Source organism: Megascapheus bottae, chromosome 22 (assembly GCF_031878675.1).
Source record: "Megascapheus bottae isolate mThoBot1 chromosome 22, mThoBot2.hap1, whole genome shotgun sequence".
Taxonomy (NCBI): Eukaryota; Metazoa; Chordata; class Mammalia; order Rodentia; family Geomyidae; genus Megascapheus; species Megascapheus bottae.
In genome coordinates this window covers 5,028,444-5,048,357 of record NC_143530.1, presented here as the reverse complement: position 1 = coordinate 5,048,357, position 19,914 = coordinate 5,028,444, and the positions used below count along the sequence as shown (strand labels likewise).

The 19,914-nt window shown below is 44.9% G+C and overlaps 1 protein-coding gene across 2 annotated transcripts; it reads left to right on the top strand.

The window, feature by feature from the left end:
- The first annotated feature begins 945 nt into the window (after nt 1–945).
- Mep1a (meprin A subunit alpha) lies at nt 946–19,684 on the top strand. 2 transcript variants are annotated; one of them, XM_090355296.1, is made up of 14 exons: nt 946–1,014; nt 1,104–1,128; nt 1,241–1,288; nt 2,702–2,745; nt 4,759–4,831; nt 7,816–7,933; nt 9,137–9,312; nt 12,207–12,428; nt 13,401–13,550; nt 14,863–15,078; nt 16,371–16,844; nt 17,122–17,295; nt 18,405–18,705; nt 19,528–19,684. In XM_090355296.1, the coding sequence occupies exons 1-14, from the start codon at nt 946–948 to the stop codon at nt 19,682–19,684; spliced, it is 2,247 nt and encodes a 748-aa protein (XP_090211422.1). The 2 variants fall into 2 exon arrangements, with proteins under 2 accessions (XP_090211422.1, XP_090211421.1); XM_090355295.1 differs by having other exon boundaries at nt 4,756–4,831.
- Nucleotides 19,685–19,914: the final 230 nt, after the last annotated feature.

Genomic DNA, 19,914 nt, shown 5'->3' with positions numbered 1-19,914 from the left:
TCCCAGTCAGCCTCAGACTAAGATTCTCCCACCTCAGGTTCTGAGAAGCTTGGATCACATGCAGCTTGTAAGAAAGTCCCCTGATACTTAGAGCTGAATGTTCTCATCAAGTTGACATTTATCACCGCCATGTAGATTGCATTTGCTGACAAGCCATTTTTACCTATTGACAAGGTTGGGGGCAGGGTTTTTGCAAAAAATCAGAGCAGAGTCCAGCAGTGGGATGGCTGGGGGTGGCTCTCATTTCCTGTACCCTCTTATCACGATGGGGCTTTGGCTCCTTCCACCTGAGGGCAGCTGATGGGCCTCTTGTTTCACAATAAGGAAGCCCCTTGCCCAGTCTCTTGGAAATACTCTTCTCTCCGCTCTCCTCACCCCTGCTCAGCTGTACCTCTGTAGACTCCAGACTTGGATGATTGTTCTAACACCAGAAATTCTTTACCTCATGCATGCAAGAAAGGAAGTGTAGACACCCGTGCAGAACAGTGGAGGCAGAAGCAGGTACTGCTCTCTCTTCCCCACACTGCACTACAGCGATTTCCCGAGGAAGAAGAAATGTGGACAGAGAGAGTGAGAAAGGGAAAGAAGTCATGGCTTTTTTCATATCCTGAAATAATTGTTCTATAACATTTCCGTACAATTCAAAGTGATCTTTGGTTAGCTTGGAGTGCAATAGGATCATTGTAAGTAATAATTTTATTCGTATAATGGAAGGCTTGATATATAAAATATTACATATTTATTTCAGTATTCGTTTTTCAGACATTTGCTGCTAGTCTTTGCTGCTGGAGCTTTTAAGGTAGGCCAGGTTTTTCCTCTCGAAAGGTTCAATGGCATTATCTTTGGCTTTATGGATGGGTCAAAGTTTCCAATATGACAGGCAGGCCAAAGTGCAATAGGTTTTGATGACAACGTGTCTTTGCTCAAATCAGTTCTACTGCAACCATGGTTTGGACTAGATCCATTGGTGTTCTGTCTTTCTCCTTGCTTTTAATCCATATAGCAGCTGTGTCGGTAAGTAGAATTCTGCTGCTCCTCTGGATATTTACAAGTATCACTTCTAGTGCAAATCAGCTATTTTCTATACATTTGTTTCCTTTCAGATTAAGCAACGTTCTAAAGGAAATGGTAAGTATCAATTCAAGTGCACAGGGTTTTGTTTTGTTTTTTATTTTCCATGAAGTTTTCCTTTCATTCAGCAGGGTAACTCACAATTCTCCCCCACCCCCATTTTTAACAGTACCTGACACAGATTTTGAACAGAAGGATATTTCCGAAATCAATTCAGGTGAGTTCTGTTTCTGAATTCCTAACGTCTTGAAGCAATTCATACCCTGGTGACGGGAGCGGTGAACCTTCCTGGATTCTGTGTACCGCTATGTGTCAGCCTTGATGATGATTTATTGAGGTTGTCAGTTTCTAAAAGGTAGCAAAGTGGCAACAAACGAACAGTTAGATTCCATTTTCTATGACAGCTTATGAATTCTTACTGGATTTAGAAACATCTCGTAAGTGTACTCTTTATGAAAATCTTATTGTTTGTAGTTTTTCTTTGGAAGTAAAAAAAAAAAAGAACGGATGACTATTTTGCCCAATTAAGACAATTCTAGAGGGGAAAAGGCCTCATTTCCTTGCCAGCACATTAAGTGGATCAAAGATTTCACTATAGGGCTAGATCCCATAGAAATATTGAAGAAGGGACAGAGAGAAACACCAGGGCTCCTGGGCATGAGTCAAAACTTCCTAAGCAGAAATTCAGAATCACAACAAATCAGACTGGATAATTGGCATTCTATCAAACTGAAGAGTTTCTGTATGACAAAAGGTATAGCTAGCAAGATAAATAGAAAACCCACAAAATAGAGAAGATTTTCACTAGCTATGCATCAGACAAAAGCATCGTATCTAAAATATGCATAGCTAAAAAATACCTCCCTCAAAATAAACCCTTCAAGACATAATCTAATTAATAAATGGGCTAGAGACTTCTCCAGAGCAGAAGTAAGAGTGGCCAATAGACACATAAAGAAAATGTTCACTATCTCTGGACATAAAAGAAACATAAATCAAAACAACACTGAGGTTTCACCACCAGTAAGAATGCCATTACCAAGAGTACTAATGATAACAGATGCTGGCGTGGATGTGGACAAGAGGGAGCATGACTACACTGTTGATGGGAATGTAAACTTATTCCGCCCGCTCTGGAAAGCATTCTGGAGGTGCCACAAAAGACTAAACAGAGCTTCCTTATGACCCAGCAATTCCATTCCTGGGCATTTATCCAAATCTACTGTATTTTGAAACAGAGCTGGGATTTAACTTAGAATTTTCCAGTTCCACTGTGGAAATTAATTCCTTTACGTCTGAGCCATTTCTTATTCACAAGGATGCTTACTGCAATATCTAAACTTATGACCCTGATGAAGAAAGCTCTCTACCATGTGAAGATGTGGGGCTATACCAGCCAATCCACCTGGATTACCTGGCTAGAGTTTCACATCACAAATCAAGTAGTGCACACACACGTATGTACAGATACACACCACCACCACTGCCACCACCACCGCCGCCACCACCAAGATTTAAAAGGAAGATCTGTAGTGATAAGATTAGTTTCTGTGAGAGATCTTCTTTTAAGAAACAAGCAATATTTACTCAAATATTCTTTTTTGTTTGTTCGTTTTTAAACCACTTCTAGCTGCAGGCCTGGACCTCTTTCAGGGGGACATCCTTATGGAACCGGTGAGTCTGTGGGGGCCCCCTTGTCACAATCAGGAAGTGCTGAACTGTGTGGGGTGGGGAGCAGGTGTTGAGCTCTCCACTGGGACCACTGGAGGGGAGCTGAGGGGGCTCTATGAAGAAGACGAGATCCAAATCCGCCATCTGTGTCCACAGGTGCTTCTGCTAGCTGGCAGTGGTATAAATAGAGGAATACCATGAAACCACACTAAGGCTTCACAATTTCTTTTTTCCATATATTTTTATTGTAATTAATAGAAGGGTTCTATTATATTCACCAGATAGAAGGTGCATTACTTCACCTTGATACTCTTTCTCATGTCTTGGTGCCCATTTCCCACCCCCCCACCCCTCATCTTGTTTTCACCCCTTCTCTATCCTATTTCAAATAATCAAATAAGCATATATACAATATATCAGATAACAAGGTGAGATACTGTAACAATATGAGATAACCAAGGGACAGCAAAAGAGATGAGAAATAACAAAGTACATTAGGGACAACAATCACTCATTATCTGGCTTTTGTTTCCATATCCTGGAGGTCCTTTCATTTAGCGTCATCCTATATGGCCTTATGTATCTAGGTTTTGCTCTATTGTAAATCTCTGCTAGGAGAGCCCAAGGTCTCTACTGATTATGACAAATGAGGGAAACCATTGAGCCTAAGTTCCTTTGAGTCTGGCTTACTTCACTTAATATGATTTTTTCTAAGTCTTTCCATTTCCTTACAAATGGGGCGATGTCATTCTTTCTGACAGCAGCATAGAATTTCATTGTGTATAAATACCACATCTTGTTGATCCACTCATCAACTGAGGGACATCTGGATTGATTCCATATCTTTGCTATGGTAAATAGTGCTGCAATGAACATCATTGTGCTAGTGGATTTAGTATGTCCTTGTTTCCAAATGTGGAATTGCTGGGTCATAGGGTAGTTTTATGTTTAGAAGGAATAGGAGATACACTAGTTCTCCTTGGAACAGGTCAAAACTTTCTTAATAAGGACCCAGAAACACAACAAATCAGAGAAAGTCTGGATAATGGGACTACATTAAACTGCAGAGCTTCTGTATGGCAAAGGACATAGCTAGCAAATTAACTAGAAAGCCTACAGAGTGGGAGAAGATCTTCACTAACTATACAACAGACAAAGGCCACTAAAAAAATTGAATCACTCCAAAACTAATCTCCAAAGAAACAACCATCTCATTAAAAGATGGGCCAAAGACTTAAAGAGAGTCTTCTCTGAAGAAGAAATAAGACACATGAAGAAATGCTCGACATCTCCAGCCATAAAAGAGATGCAAATCAAAACAGCTCTAAGATTCCACCTCACTCCAGTTGGAATGGCCAGGATCAAGAAATCTAATAACAGATGCTGGAGGGGATGTGGCCAGGAGGGACCACTACTGCACTGTTGGTGGGAGTGCAAACTCGTTCAACCACTATGGAAAGCAGTATGGCGGTTCCTCAAAAGACTAAACATAAGGTTTACAATTCTTAAATGGGTTATCTATTTAATTTTCCTAATAAGCAGAGAGACAGGCAGACAGAGAGAGAGAGACAGAGACAGAGATGGAACAGGGACACGAATGTTTGCCAGAGTACTGTCAGTTTGAGGAACTGTGGGGTTTATTTTTGCGAAAAAAAATATAGCATTTTGATTTTGAATTAAGACACATTTATAGGATGAAGGCCTTTCATCGTAATGTGTTTACACATCACATTGTACATTGAACAAATTCACCTCCTCCCCAGATTCCCATTTTCCCTGCCTTACTCTCCCTGTTTCTCGCTTATTTTATCTTGTGTAAATAATTCATTGGTAATGAGAGTCTCATTGGGATATTTTCATGCATTCCTATCATGTGGTTTGATCATGAGATGACACATGTTGCTAAATCACTTGGATTTCTGGATTTGAGGAGTTTAAATTTTTCCTGAAAGAGGAGGTCACTGTGACTCTGAGGAGAGGACTGCCAAGTCACATCTGCTTTTTTTTTCCTAGAAGTCCAGAAATGGCCTGAGAGATCCAACTTACAGGTGGAAGTTCCCCATTCCTTACATCCTGGCGGACAATCTAGGTAATCACAATTGCTCTCTAAAAACACTAGAAAGATTATTTTTAAGTAGTGGTACAAAGGGTTTGCCATTTAACCAAAAACACACGACATCAGTGGGTCTTGAGTAACATCGCCTCTTTCACCACTCTCGCCTTAGGAGCTTCTGGTTTCGCTTCTTCGCTCCCTCCCTCCTTTTTTCTAGATTCCACACTAAAAGTGACTGTCCCTGTAGCAGGCATCCTGAGCTCTGATGACTTTTTGTCTCATGGGAAAAAGACAAGTCATTCCATCCCCAAACAGTATTGTATGACCAGTCTGGCACAGAGTGTCAAAGAATTATTCAAACACCACAGCACACATTATAAGGTGAATGGAAGCAGGAGCAACAGAAAGGAGATAGAACTTCGTAACATGACTGAAAAGTTTTCCTTTTGTTTTCTTTTGCTTTGCTTTGTTCAGTCATGGGGCTTGAACTCAGGATCTGGGCACTGTCCTTGAGCTGTTCTATTCAAGGCTAGCACTCTTACCATTTTGACCACAACAATACTTATGGTATTCGGGTAGTTAAATGAAGATAAGAATTGCTTGGACTTTCCTGAATTGGCTGGCTTCGAACCTTGATCCTCAGGTCTCAGACCCCTGAATAGCTAGGATTACAGGCATGAGCCAGCAGCAGCTAGCAAAAATCTGCATTTTCAAGTTTTTCCTACTTGATTTGGATGACACTGAATATGATATGAGAACACAACTTCTAGGGTTGATTTCTTCCTTTCTGCATTGCCAGAAAAATACGCCATTTTTTTCTCATGCTCATAGTCTTTTTACCTCAGCATTCATGAGTTCTACTTTTTTTTCTCTCTGAAGATCTGTGTTATGCCTTCTATTTACTGTTAGAAATAATAATTAGTGGAATTGAATAAATACTGAGAGCCCCAGGCAGGCAATGGCTATCCTTTTAATGGCTGGTGACTGAGCCATGGAGGCTCAATGCTTGTAAAGCCATTCTTCATGGGTGGGTGGATGGGGAGAAGAGGAGGGAGGAGCTTAGGACGAGGCTTCTCCCCCTGCAGAATTGCGGGACCCTTCTCACTCTCACCAGGATAACTCACATTTCACTACCACCCATCACTCTTACCACTGCTCCCTTCAGCCAGATATAAGCTAGCATTGTTCTCAGTTACTCTGTGGGAGAGTGAATTATTTTCACTAGTGTTTTCCAGCACACACTTACAAATCCATCGAGAAGTCATGTTTCCTGGAACACGATTTAGAAAAGGCAAACTCTAGGAAACTGCTGTGCTCCTTATGTCATATGGAGACACCCTGTTGGATGGGAATGCTGCTTTCCCTCCCGGCATTCCTCACAATACTTCTGTTGCATACTCAGATTTTGGAATGCCTCTTCTCCTCCTTGGCCATGCCTGGATTTTCTCCAGTGCTTCTTGCTTCGATATTCAGCAACTGAGAGGGAAACTCGGTGCTAAACTCTTCCTTGTGATATGTCAAAAAAGAAAAAAAAAAGAAAAAGAGCAGATACTGGTCTCTCTCTTCTTCGGGGATACCCCATGCAAAAATATGGTATCCGTCAGGTTTGCCCCTTAGGGTAGGGTGAACTCTTCACTCGAGATTGTCTTTGTGGTTCTGAAACACCTTAATGTGGTATTGTCCCACTTGCCTCTTTTTGATTTCCTTGCTCTTCGTTTGAGTTCTTTACCAAGCCAGACATTGTCTATAATGTTGTGTTTTCTTTTAATAGTTTCAGAACTAAATTTAGGTGATTGATTTTGAGTTGGTGGTTTCACAGAATGTGAGATGAAGGAGTTAGTTTCAATGCTATGCATGTGGATTTCAGTTCCCTAAAACTATTTATCAAGAGACTGTCCTTTCTCCAATACATGTTTTTAGTGTAGTGTGCAGCCATTGTAGACCCGTGCTTTTATTATCTAAGCAAAGGTTATTTCTTTCATGGTTTTCATCGGATCTTAGGATATTGACACTGTGGACTATCCAACATGGTAATTAAATATGATTAAATATTAAATTAAGTTAAAATAAAATAAGGGCCAGAAAGCCCTAGATACAATTGTTTGGGTAAAACTGCCGAGGATTTTTATAAGGTTTTTAAGTAAGAGCATAACCTCAACTGTGCAAAGAATCTGGTTTAGTTTTATCTAACATGGTTTAATTTTTTTTAACTAGATCTCACCCTTCAGTGAGTTGATGGGAGGAAGACAAATGTCTTCCTTCCCCTCCCAGCTCTTGTCAGGCAACACCGGAAGTATGCCCAGGTTAGCTTGAAGGGAAAGCCTGTGACCTTTGGTCCTCACAAGTCAGCATCTGTTGTCGCTGCCACTTCTGTTGCTTTAGGCTTCTGTTGCTATGGTAGTAAACTTGGAGAAGAACCACCTTTCCCAAGGCCACGAGGGAGTAGCACTGGCTGTTGAGCCTTGCCAGCTTGGAGCAATCGCTCAGAAAAGAGGATTGCAATGTCACTGCTTCTTGCATTTGCAGACCGTGCCCAGCCCTTGGGCTGGAGGGCAATGTCTTTTTAGTCTGGGGCTACAAATACTGTTTTGAGTGCTTCTTTCCCAGGTTCTATATTACACAAACAAAAACCCAGAGTGGATTATAAACCACTTCTGCTTTCTTCTCTGCCAAGTGACCGTCCTTAGACAATGCCCTCAACAGCGTCTGTTTGAATGGAAGGAAAAAGGAAAGCGGACACTGAAAGAATTTCATGATCTTACTCAGCCATGTACATACACACATTGCTTTCTTCTGAGTCGTGTTTGCATTGTGAATTTAAAGGGTGCTTACCAGGTTTATATCCCCGGCTACTTTCACAGTCTGGGTTTTCAGGGATTCTATTTATTAGCCCCAGATTCCCTGATGAATTATTTTATCTCGTGTGGCAGCCTGGTTCTTTAGAAACTCTCAGTTATACCTCTTATCCAAGATCTAAGTCCCCTGCACTGGCACTCACTCAAGGCGTCCTGACTCCACAGAGCTGAATGCAAAAGCAGCCATTCTCCATGCGTTTGAAATGTTCCGCCTCAAGTCGTGTGTGGACTTCAAGCCCTACGAAGGCGAGCGCTCGTATATCATATTTCAGCAGTTTTCTGGGTGAGTCTGGAATATGACAGACTATGAATGTTCTTTAGTCTTTTTTCCTTATAATAGAAGTAGAGTCCATGAGCAGTTGGATGTGAGCAAGTTTAGAGAACGAACACACAGGCAAATGAGAGCTGGCTCTCCACCGACAGCATTTCAGACTATTAGCAGATCCATATCTCAATATGGACCCTGTTTCCCAACTCAAAGTCAGTAAGGACATAATTTATGGAAGGGTTGTACTTACGAATCAAGAAGTGGGACTGGATGTACATGAAAGATAAAACATATCAGGAAAAAGAAAGCAATTGGCTCTCTTGTGAGGAATTTAGGGACTCTACCAGAAGTTTCCAAGTCGAGGGGCTTCTGAAGGAAGTTTGGGCCATTTCCTCAGAAATAAGTTAGTGAGCACAGAATGCTCACAGCCACAGATTTCATCAAGTTACCCATTCAATGAGATTATTTTCACAGTGACAAAACTGGCACCTTCTCATTTCAGAGACTTTGGAAATTTATTAATAGCCACTACTCAGAGACAACTTGTATTTTCAAACAAAGGAAATGACATGATTTTTTGCTGAGAACTTTAGTCTTATAGACATAAAGAAGAATTCCAAATTTTACTCTTTTTTGCCTTAATATATTATTAGGATCAAATTGCCTCAAAGCATTGAACACATTTTAATGATTCATCACTTTTAAAGCCTAGTCCTATAGGAATGTTTCTTGTGAAATGATTTTCTTCCAGTGATAGAGGGCCAGAAAAAGGAAAAAGTCAAGCAAAAGCACAAGGATCAGGGTTCAAACACCAGAAGAAAGAATGAAGGAAGGAAGGAAGGATGGGAAGAAGGGAGGGAGAAAGGGAGGGAAGGAAGGGAGGGAAAAGAAAGAAAGAAAAAAAGAAAGAAAGAAAGAAGAGGAGTAGGGGAGGGAGGAAAGGAGGGAAGGAAGGAAAGAAGGAAAGAAGGGAGGGAGGGAGGGAGGGAGGGAAGAAAAACAGAGACCAAACCTAATTAAAAACTAACTTTCTTCTAATTTGCTTAAGAATTCTCTAGGGAGTGGAGCTGTGTCTTAAAGGGCTGGGCTAGCCTTGAGTAAAAGAGCCCAGGACAGTGCCCAGGCCTGAGTTCAAGCCCCACAACTGACAAAAAAATTTTTTTTTAAAGATTTCTTTAGGGAAACACGAAACAACCACTCTGTTCCTTCTCTCGAAAGGTGCTGGTCTCAGGTTGGTGACCTCCACGTGGGACAGAATCTCTCCATCGGTCTGGGGTGTGACTACAAGGCCATCATCGAACACGAGATCCTGCATGCACTGGGGTTTTACCACGAGCAGTCGAGGACGGATCGGGATGATTACGTAAACATCTGGTGGAATGAGATTATTCCAGGTGTGTGTGACATCAAGTCTGGGTGGTCACGGCTGTCTTTCTGAAGGCTGGTAGAGAACAGGCCTGGCTTCCCTGACAGTGCACGTGGACGTGGGCTCCAGTCAGCCCCACGGGCATGTGTGCCGTGGGGAGACTGCAGCTTGCTTGCTCCCTGGCTTATGCAGACGCAGGGTCCTAACTGACCCTCCAAAAGGGTCTCAGGGAGATGTGTGTGTAGTTTGCTCCTGTGGGGATCAAGGAAAGGGTTGTCAGAAGCTCCTGCTGTGTAGTCATCCTTCTGTTAAAATGCTCTCTGTAGCTAGACAAGTTCTTTCCTGACTTAAAAAGTACATCGGACCTCACAGGACATGAAATATACATTTTTTTTTCTACCTGTGAACTCTGTGGTCGAGATCAAGACACGACATCCCAAGGACACACTGGAGTTTTCTTTTGGGCTTTACCAAATCACAGATAGATATTTAAAATCCCAAACACAAAACATTATTTCTCAAGCAGTTCACATATGTTCCAAAAATACAGATCAGTGCTCCAGAAATAATTCAGGGAATAGCAAATACATTAATTTGGGCAATCGTTAATTCATAACACTTTAGTACACGGAATGCCTTAATGATTACCACACATGGCTAAGAGAAAGAAATACTCATTGCCCCGTGTTGCCATTTATTTTAGTGTTTTATTTCATTCTTTCAAGCAAAGATCTTGCCATGTAGCTCGGAGCCCTCCAGAACTCATTCACTAGTTCTGGCTGCCTTCCAGTTTGCTATCTTCCTGCTTCCGTTGCTGGAATGACACATGTATATCCACACACTTGGAAGGATCTATTTTTATTTGGGTCCTAACTTCATCTGAGAGCTCGTGATGTACATTATATATAATAATTTACTCCTGCTGCCTTGGAAGAACTAGTCAAGCTCTAAAATTCAATGTGAATCCAGGAAAGATTTCCGTGGAACTAGCTCATTCTGGAGAAAGATGGTTCCGTGGTCCTCACAGGAGGTAGGTGAGGGAATGGCACCAAAATCTCCCATCGGTTTTCTCAGCCCATGGTCTCCCAGTCCCTCAGGGCCTGAAAATTCTGTAAATGTGGAGTGGTGGAGATGAGGAAAGCTGTAATCTATCAAAGCCTAATCGATGAACAGGATGGAATCTGTACATGTACTCCAAATATCTGATTATCTCGACACTGAGTTCTCTGCCTCCTCATCTTACCTTAAAAAACCTTTTTGAGATGAAATTACAGTAGAGACTTGGTGTGTGTGTGTGCGTGTGTGTGTGTGTGTGTGTGTGTGTGTGTGTGTGTGTGTGTGTGTGTGTGTAGGGTTAATTGCATCCTAGCTGCATATTTATTGGGGTGGACAGAGGGGAAGGAGGAATGGAATCATAGATCAAAGGACTGATTTCCTGTAATTGTAAGTCCCACGGTGCTCATGGACTTTACTCATCCTTCATTTCTTGCCTTCCCATCCCTGTGAGCCGGCTTAGTGGAGTTTTCCCAGGTCTTCATGAAACATGCCCATTCTCCAGGAAAGCGATGGCCAGTGTTTTGAGGTGGTTTTAGACCCCACGAGAGCATGCCAGCACTCTTGTTAGTGTAATCTGTGATGCCCTGGGAGTGGGGATTGCTCAACACAACACTTCAATCTAAGTTGCCTGCAATCAGCTTAGTTCTGGATGGGGACCTCATATCCAGCAAGGTTGTAATGTGTGACTTTGATTTCACCTCCCTTCTAGCTGAAGCCATTTTGTCACCTGTCCTCAGTGAATACAAGCAAAGCAGTTTCTCTCCCCATGTCTATCTCATTTCCTGAGTTAGAATTTTCTTCCTTAAGAAAATCACACCAACCTAGATGTCCCTCAGTTGATGAGTGGATCAACAAGTTGTGGTATTTGTACACAATGGAATTCTATGCTGCTGTCAGAAAGAATGACATCGCCCCATTTGTTAGGAAATGGAAAGACTTAGAAAAAATCATATTAAGTGAAGTAAGCCAGACTCAAAGGAACTTAGGCTCAATGGTTTCCCTCATTCGTCATAATCAGTAGAAACCTTGGGCTCTACTAGCAGAGATTTGCAATAGAGCAAAATCTTGATACATAAGGACATATAATATGAAGCTAATTGAAAGGACCTCCAGGATAGTGAAACAAAAGCCATATAAGGAATGATTGTTGTCCTTAATGTACTATGTTGTCTCTCATCTCCTTTGCTGTCCCTTGGTTATCTCATATTGGTATAGTATCTCACTTTGCTATCTGATATATTGAACTTATTTGTATTTGGATATTTGAAATTTGATAGGGAAGGGGGGAAAACCAAGACGGGTGGGGTGTGTGGGGGGGGGAGGGAAACGGGTACCAAGACATGTGAAAGGGTATCAATGTATGTGAATTAATGCACCTTCTATCTGGCAAATATCATGTAACCCTTTTACTAATTACAATTAAAAAAAATAAAAATAAAATAAAATAAAAAAAAAGAAAATCACACCACTTCTGAGGCCTGGCTGTTTGCAATAACTTTAGAATAATATATAACAAAATTATTGTGATCTTAATTATTAGCAACCAGGTGTGCTAACAGTATATACGTAATAGTTGTTATCAAATATGTTCATGTATTTTTTTGGTTTTGTTTTGTTTTTATGAAACAGAGTCTCACTATATAACCCAGGCTGGCTTGGTTCCTCTGAGGGCTGGGACTACAGGTGTGCATGGCCTGTAACATATAAATATAAATATATATTCAATGTATAATCAATATATATATGCACTTAAATCTGAGATACATTATTCTCCTTGCAGAGTCTCTGAATCTATTCAGAAAGGAAGGGATGGAGGTAATAACGTGATGGAACGAGAACTGGGGTTTTTTCTTCTCTCCCACCCAGGTTACGAGCACAATTTCAACACCTACGACGACACCTTCATCACGGATCTCAACACGCCCTACGATTACGAGTCTTTGATGCACTATGCCCCGTTCTCATTTAACAAGAATGAGAGTGTCCCCACCATCACGGCCAAGATCCCTGAGTTCGACGCCATCCTAGGGCAGCGCCTGGATTTCAGTGCCATTGACTTGGAGAGGCTGAACCGGATGTACAACTGCAGTGAGTCCCTGCCTGTGCGAGGCCCCTGACACACTCACCCTGGCCATTCAGCCCACCATCCCAGGGTCCTGACATCTCCCCCCCCCACTCCTCTTCAATCTTCTGGCTGAAGAAACATGGGAATCCCTATAGCCTTAGGTGCTCTGTCTAGACAAGAAAAAATAATATCAATAATTAATAATAAACTAATTGCAATACAAGAATAACAGCAATAGTAATAAAATAGTTGCTATAATAATAATTGGTTAGGAAAGCCAATTATACCATTGTGTTTTGTAAGGATATTACACCAAAGCGAAAGCAGCAACAACAAAAACTAATTATTTTCATGGATTTATACTTATGTACAGGTTGAGGCAGGAAGTAAGTTTGAAAGTGTTGTGTAGCCTGCCAAGTTCTTTACCCAGGTTATTTCTAGAGGACCTTTGAGATAGGGTATTTTATAAGAGATAGTCTTTGATTCTGTCTACAGGTGTGTGCAGTGTACTTTCCAGGTACAGAGTCCAGGATGGGAGCTAGCCTGCTCTGGACTCAGAGGAGTCCATGCTTGGCCTTTACATAGGAAAGAAGACTTGAGCCAGGCAGGCCTGTGTCTGTATTGCCAGGTTCTCGGTGCTAACTGGGGGCAGGATATTTGGCAATTTAGAAATTGTCAAGAGAGTGAATGGCTGGCTCGTCTCCACTCATTTTCAAATGAGATCTCAAGAGCTTGCTGTGGTTTGGGACACTGGGAAGGCATGCCTTACATTGTTTACTTTTTTGCCAGCCCTGGGGCTTGAACTCAGGGCCTGAGCACTCTCCTTGGACTTTCTCAAGGCTAGCACTCTACCACCTGAGCCACAGCTCCACTTCATGCTTTGGCTATGTATGTGGTACCGAGGAATTGAGCCTGGGTCTTCGTGCATGCTAGGCAAGCACTCTACCACGAGGCCAAACTCCTGGTCCCTTATGTTGTTTACTTGTCATTTGCAGCCACCTCTCACACCCTCCTCGACCACTGTACGTTCGAGAAGACAAACATCTGCGGGATGATTCAGAGCACCCGAGATGATGCCGACTGGGCCCATCAGGACAGCAGCCAGGCTGGACAGGCCGACCACACGCTGGGGGGCCGGTGCACAGGTGGGTGAGGGCAGACACTCACGGCGCGGGCGTGGTCAGGACAGCCAGGGCTGCCAGGAGGTTCTGCTCAGAACATGGTCTTCAAGCATGAAAAGGACAAAGAACAGTGCTGCCCTTATCTCAATGACCAGCTCAATGAAACAAACAAGCATCCAGGCTCTGGGCGTGGAAAAGAGAAGTGTGTTTTCAGCAAGGCAAAACTAATAGATAGCTAAGATATGACTTTGTAAAGAAGAGTAACGTTGCTTTACACTTGCACTTCCCTCCCCCCACAGAAATAAGATGCCAGCTGTATAGAGAGAGTCGGGAGTCTGTTTTGGGGTATTTTTTTTTTTGGTACTGTTTTGGTGGTTTGAACTCAGTGCCTGGGTGCTGTCCCTGAGTTCTTTCACTCAGTCCTGGTGCTCTACCACTTAGACCCACGTCTCTACTTCTGGTTTTCTGGTGGTTCTTTGGAGATAAAGAGTCTCATGGACTTGGCTGGCTTTGAACCTCACTCCTCAGATCTCAGCCCCCTGATTAGCTAGGATCACAGCCCCCTGGCTCCTGTCCAGTTTTTATACAACTAGGAGACTGACTCCTTCTCTTGAAATGAATTAAACAAGTTAATTCAGCCCAGAAAACAGAACTCGCCTCACAGAGACAAAACACTGCCATACATTAGTTGAAGTGTGTGTTTCTTGAGAGCCAGAGGGATACATTTCACAGCTTGGGGAAGGACGATGATCAAGAGACAGGCGTCGCTGCAACCACAGTGCTCAGGGAACTGGCACAGGATGGCAAAGACAGCTCTGGGGTGCACAGTGGGAGCCTGCCGAAAATGCAACAAGGTCAGGGTTGATGGGGATGCAAGAGCCATAGACAAGATCTAATCTGACTGACTTAAACTACACACACATGCAGAACACTGTGGTGAAACACCTTTGTATGACAAGAAAGACAGAAGAGTGCAGCAGGCTGTGCAGGCCAGAGTCACTGTGCCCCCTAGTCTTTGTGACGTGTGTATGAAAATCCAACAATGAGACCTGCTGCGACTGTCTTAAGGAGAGTGGAGGGAAGGTGAGGAAAGCAGTGGAGAGGTTCCTTTCATCTCCACACAGAGCATGCCTAGGTGGAGGGGACACCATGGGATTCCACTCATACATGCTAACTCCAAATCCTAGAAACCCAATCAAAAGAAAAACGAGGCAACCGGAGCGAGAAGGGGTGGGTGGTAGCTGCCCTTGGAGACACTTCGTGTTCTGGTTCTAGCTTTGGGCCTGGGCAGCCGCGGCTGTGGAGGCCAGGGGTGAATGCGGGCCCCTCTCCACAGACACCGGCTACTTCATGCACTTCAACACCAGCTCGGGGGCTGCGGAAGAGGCCGCCCTGCTCGAGTCCCGGATCCTTTACCCCAAGAGGACACAGCAGTGTCTGCAGTTTTTCTATAAGACCACGGGGAGCCCTTCAGATAGACTCACGGTGTGGGTCAGGCGAGATGACGGCACGGGCAGCGTGCGCAAGCTGGTCAAGATGGAGACATTTCAAGGTACCGAGACTTCACAAGGCCGGGGGCTTAACACCCGAGGTGGTACCGCTCTTTCTTTACCTTCTCCTCCCTTTAAGTCCTTCTACCCCTGTCTTCTTTACTCCTTTTCTGCCTCCTTCTCCTCCTCCTACTCCTTTCTCCTTCTTCCTCCTCTTTCCTTTTTCTCCTCCTCTTCCTCTTCCACTTCCTCCCCCTCCTTTTCCTCCTGTTCCTTCTCCTTTTCCTTCTCCTTTTCCTCCGCCCCCTGACCTCAGCCTCTTCTGAAAATCCACACCAATCTTTGGCAAGTTTTCCAGACAGTTTTAAGCATTCAAGCCTGGGGAACACCAATGACTGAGAGTTTCAATGAGAATTGTATATACTTTTGTGCAAGGCCTGTCAGAACACAGAAATCCCATCTCCCCTCAGTATTTTGGAGAAGACCAGGGGTCGGGGGGGCAGGCAGGAGGGAGGAGATGTGTAGGCAGAGCTTAAGAGGAAAAGGTAGCAGGAAGCCATGCTGAAGAGAACAGTTACATAACTGACCCCAAGAGTTCTCAGTCCCTGGAGCAGAATCTCTGCGCTCAGTGTGCTGGAGTAACTGGGAGGTAGTTGGGATGCCGGAGGACATAGAAGCTGAGTGTTTAGATCAAATTCCCCACAGTCACTTTCATGGTGCCGGGTGCTGCTTCCTGTCTTCTCCTAGGGGTCAGCATGGAAGTCCGTCTTATAAGAAGGTGTGGGGTTGGAGATGGAATGGCGATCCTGTTGGCATTCTTTGGATGTAGTGGTGGCTCATTCATAACTACACAAAGAGCAATTTTGTTTGTTTGTTTGTTTGTTCTTTCTCAAGGTTACCACCTGACCCCCTGAGCCACAGCCCTACTTCCATATTTTCTTGTTGGCTTTGTGTGGGAGGGTGGGGCTGGCTCTGAACCGTGATCCTCAGATCTCGGCCCTGAGTAGCTAGGATTATGAGTGTGAGCTTTCAGGACCTGGTCAGAGTATATCTTTTTTTTTTTTGTATTTTTTTATTGTAATTAGTAAAAGGGTTACATGATATTTGCCAGATAGAAGGTGCATTAATTCACATACATTGATACCCTTTCACATGTCTTGATACCCATTACCCTCCTCCCCACACCCCCCACCCGTCCAGAGTATATCTTTTAAAAATTAATTATTTTCCTTGCTACACAGGTGACTTGGCAAAAGTTGTACATCCTGTCTGGATGAAGGGGCTCATCCATACTGTGTGTAGTGCGTGTCAAATTTTGGCCACATTTGTCATCAGCTTCATTCTCTGTCCTCAGGAGACTCGGACCGTAATTGGAAAATTGCCCACGTGACCCTCAAAGAAGAAAAGAAATTCCGCTATCTTTTCCAGGGCACCAGCGGTGACCCTCAGAACTCAGATGGGGGCATTTCCCTGGATGATGTCACCCTGACGGAAACGCCCTGCCCCGCGGGGGTGTGGACCATACAGAACATATCCAGGGTCCTGCAGACCACAGCTAAGGGGGACAAGCTTCACAGCCCTCGATTCTACAACTCAGAGGGATATGGCTTTGGGGTGACCCTGTACCCCCATGGCAGAACAACCTCCGCAGACTCAGACAGCATGGGGCTTGCGTTTCACCTGTACAGCGGGGAGAATGACGCCATTCTGGAATGGCCAGTGACAAACAGACAGGCCATCATGACAATCCTGGACCAGGAAGCTGACGTCAGGAACAGAATGTCCTTGAGCTTGATGTTCACTACTTCAGAGTCTCATACGTCTCCAGGTAAGAAACGCTCATGGGGCACCAGCGTGCCTTAGTGGCACAAAGCCCTGGGTTCGAGTCCTCAGTACCACATACACAGAAAAAAGCTGGAGGTGGCATTGTGGCTCAAGTGGTAGAGCACTAGCCTTGAGCAAAAAGGGCTAGGACTAGGCAAAAAGAAAGAAAGAAAGAAAGAAAGAAAGAAAGAAAGAAAGAAAGAAAGAAAGAAAGACAACTTGAAAAATGGAGTATAAAGGAATAAAGGTGATGTGGTTTGGGATAATCTGTGTCTTTGCAGCGATCAACGCCTCTGTCGTCTGGGACAGACCCTCTAAGGTGGGGACCTACGACAAAGACTGCGGTTGCTTCCGGAGCCTGGACTGGGGTTGGGGTCAGGCCATCTCCCACCAGATGCTGAGGAAGAGGAGTTTCCTGAGAAACGATGACCTCATCATCTTCGTGGACTTTGAAGGTACCCTCCCCTGCACCCTCCTGGGCTTCGCGGCCTCACCCATGCCCGCTGGTGCCAGAGCCACGCCAGAGGCTGAGTACCATTTCTGAGAGCCCAGTGGAAAAAGGACGGCTGACTGGCATAGCTCAACACAGCTTTCAAGGCCCTACATTACTTTACTTTTTACACTCGTTGCTTAATTGACACATCAAAATCAAGGGAGTAGGTGGTTGTTTTCCTTATAAAAAAAATGTATTTTTATTGTGTTCAAGTAGCGGCACAAAGGACTTGCCATTCAACAAAGCAGTTTATGAACTGCTTAATGTGTCTTAATCAATGCCACCCTTTCAACACTGTCACCCGCCCTCCCTACCCACGCCTTCCCTCACTTTCTTAATTTTGTAGGGCATTTATTGAAATTTTTTGCCATTGAACAGTTTATGTATGCAGTGTATCGTGGTCTGTGTCACGCCTTCAACATCTCCACTCTACCCTTCCACCCTTCCCTCATTTATCTTAATTTTGTGGTATATCCAGAGAATTCTTGGGAAGGTGGGAGAATGCAGTCGAGGTTATACATAATTATACACATAATTGTATTATAATATTATATATTGTCTAGGTGGTTGTGTGCATACCTGTGTTTATTGTGTGAGGATCCTATCTCAAACCTCCAACTATCATTTCTTTGTGGCCAAGCCTATAATCTTTCAAATTTAAATCTTTCAAACTTTAGCATTTTAACAAAGCCACTGGGAGAGTTTAAAAGGTTATCTTTTGTAAACATCCTTCTTTTGACAATTTATCAAATTGGCTCGGGGCCTTGCGCAGTCCCTTGGATTTTTTGCTCAAGGCGGGCGCTCTGTACTCTAGCCACAGCTCCACTCCCCAGGTACGGCAGCGTGCTGTCTTAGGTTGACTTTCAGGCTCCACACGCTCACCCCGGGCCTCTTTTGCACATTCAGTCAGGAATGGTGTGACCCAGCTACTTTGATACCATCTGTCTCCGTGGGCATCAGCTGGGTTCAGAGTCACTTTTGGTGACTATTGGGAAATCATCTTACTCCAGAAATTGATTTTTATGTCAGGCCATTTTTGACCAACCATTTTCCTTTCCATGTTTCCTGAAGATATCACCCACCTGCGCCAGACTGAAGTCCCCGTGACAGGCCAGAGGCAGAGCCCACGAGGCTTCATTCTCCATGACCAGGAGTCACAGGCATCAGAAGGAGGTTCCAAAAAGGCTGCATTAAGCCAGGTGCCTCCCTCGGACCTGGCCCCGGGGCAGCCCAGGCGACAGAGACGCTCTGTGGAGAACACCGGCCCCATGGAAGACCACAACTGGCCCCAGTACTTCAGAGACCCCTGTGACCCCAACCCTTGCCAGAACGAAGGGCTCTGCGTGAACGTCAAGGGCATGGCCAGCTGCAGGTAGGCCTGCAGACAGGGACAGGTGAGCGCAAGGGCGGGTGGCGAATTGCTCTCCTCCTCCTCCTCCTCCTCCTCCTCCTCCTCCTCCTCCTCCTTCTTCTTCTTCTTCATCCTCCTCCTTATTCTCCCCCTCCTCCTCCTCTCCTCCCCTCCTCCTCTCCCTCCTCCTCCTCCTCCTTTCCCTCCTCCTCCTCCTTCTCCTCCTCCTCCTCCTTCTCTTTCTCCTCCTCCTCCTCCTTTTCCTCCTCCTCCTCCTTCTCCTCCTCTTCCTTTCCCTCCTCCTCATTTTCCTCCTCCTCTTCCCCCTCCCCCCCTCCTCCTCTTTCCACTGTTGGTCCTGGGGTTTGAACTCAGGGCCTAGGTGCTGTCCTGAGACTTTTGTGCTCTACCACTCACACCACAGCCCCACTTCTCTGGTAGTGTAGTGGAGATGGGCCTGTCACAGACTCTCCTGCCTGGGCTCACTTCTCTCATCTCAGCCTCCTGATTTCAGGTGGGCATGTCATCTTAAGTGACCCAGACTTCCTTCTGAATTCTTAATAGCTAAGAAAACTGGGTCTGGTGGCCAAGCCTCAGACGTTTCCTAAGCATAGGACCCTTTTGCCTTTCTGACTGTAAGCTTGGCGAAAATGGCCTGACCTCAGCCTGGACTTCCAAGGGTACGAGGGGATTTCATGAACGGATCGCTGTGAAGCACGGGGCGTGGGGCTCGGGCTGTGGAACCACTTGGCGTTTGTGTCCTGCCTCGTGGCTGTGAGGGCGTGCTGTCGGGAGCTCCTGGCCCGGTGGCTGCCCACGCGCCTCCCGTGTCCTGTCTCCCAGGTGCGTCTCCGGACATGCCTTCTTCTACACCGGCGAGCGCTGCCAGGCCGTGCAGGTGCATGGCAGCGTGCTGGGCCTGGTGATCGGAGGCGCGGCCGGGGTCCTCTTCCTCACCTTCACCATCGGCTCCATCATTTTACAAAGGTCCAGGCAGTGACCGGCCGACGCCGGGCTGGCTCCTTCAGCACCTTCTCCACCTCGGAGACCTTCCTTCCCACAGTCACAGGGAAGGCTCGAGCCTCTGGCCTCACGTGTGGCCCCAGTTCTGCGATCCTGCCACATGCCCCCATGTACCTGCACACCAGCCACGGCTCCCTCCACGCTTGCATTTGAATCCCTTGCTCACCTGACTGGCTTTCCAGTGCAGCACAAGCTCCGGTAAAGCTG

What these genes read in the sequence shown, in the direction of transcription:
- Mep1a (XM_090355295.1), top strand. Translation starts at nt 946, where the DNA reads ATGGTTTGGACTAGATCCATTGGTGTTCTGTCTTTCTCCTTGCTTTTA. An exon ending in GGGACATCCTTATGGAACCG is followed by an intron (nt 2,746 to 4,755) that starts GTGAGTCTGTGG and finishes TTTTTTTCCTAG; the next exon opens with AAGTCCAGAAATGGCCTGAG. An exon ending in GCTGGGGGGCCGGTGCACAG is followed by an intron (nt 13,551 to 14,862) that starts GTGGGTGAGGGC and finishes CCCTCTCCACAG; the next exon opens with ACACCGGCTACTTCATGCAC.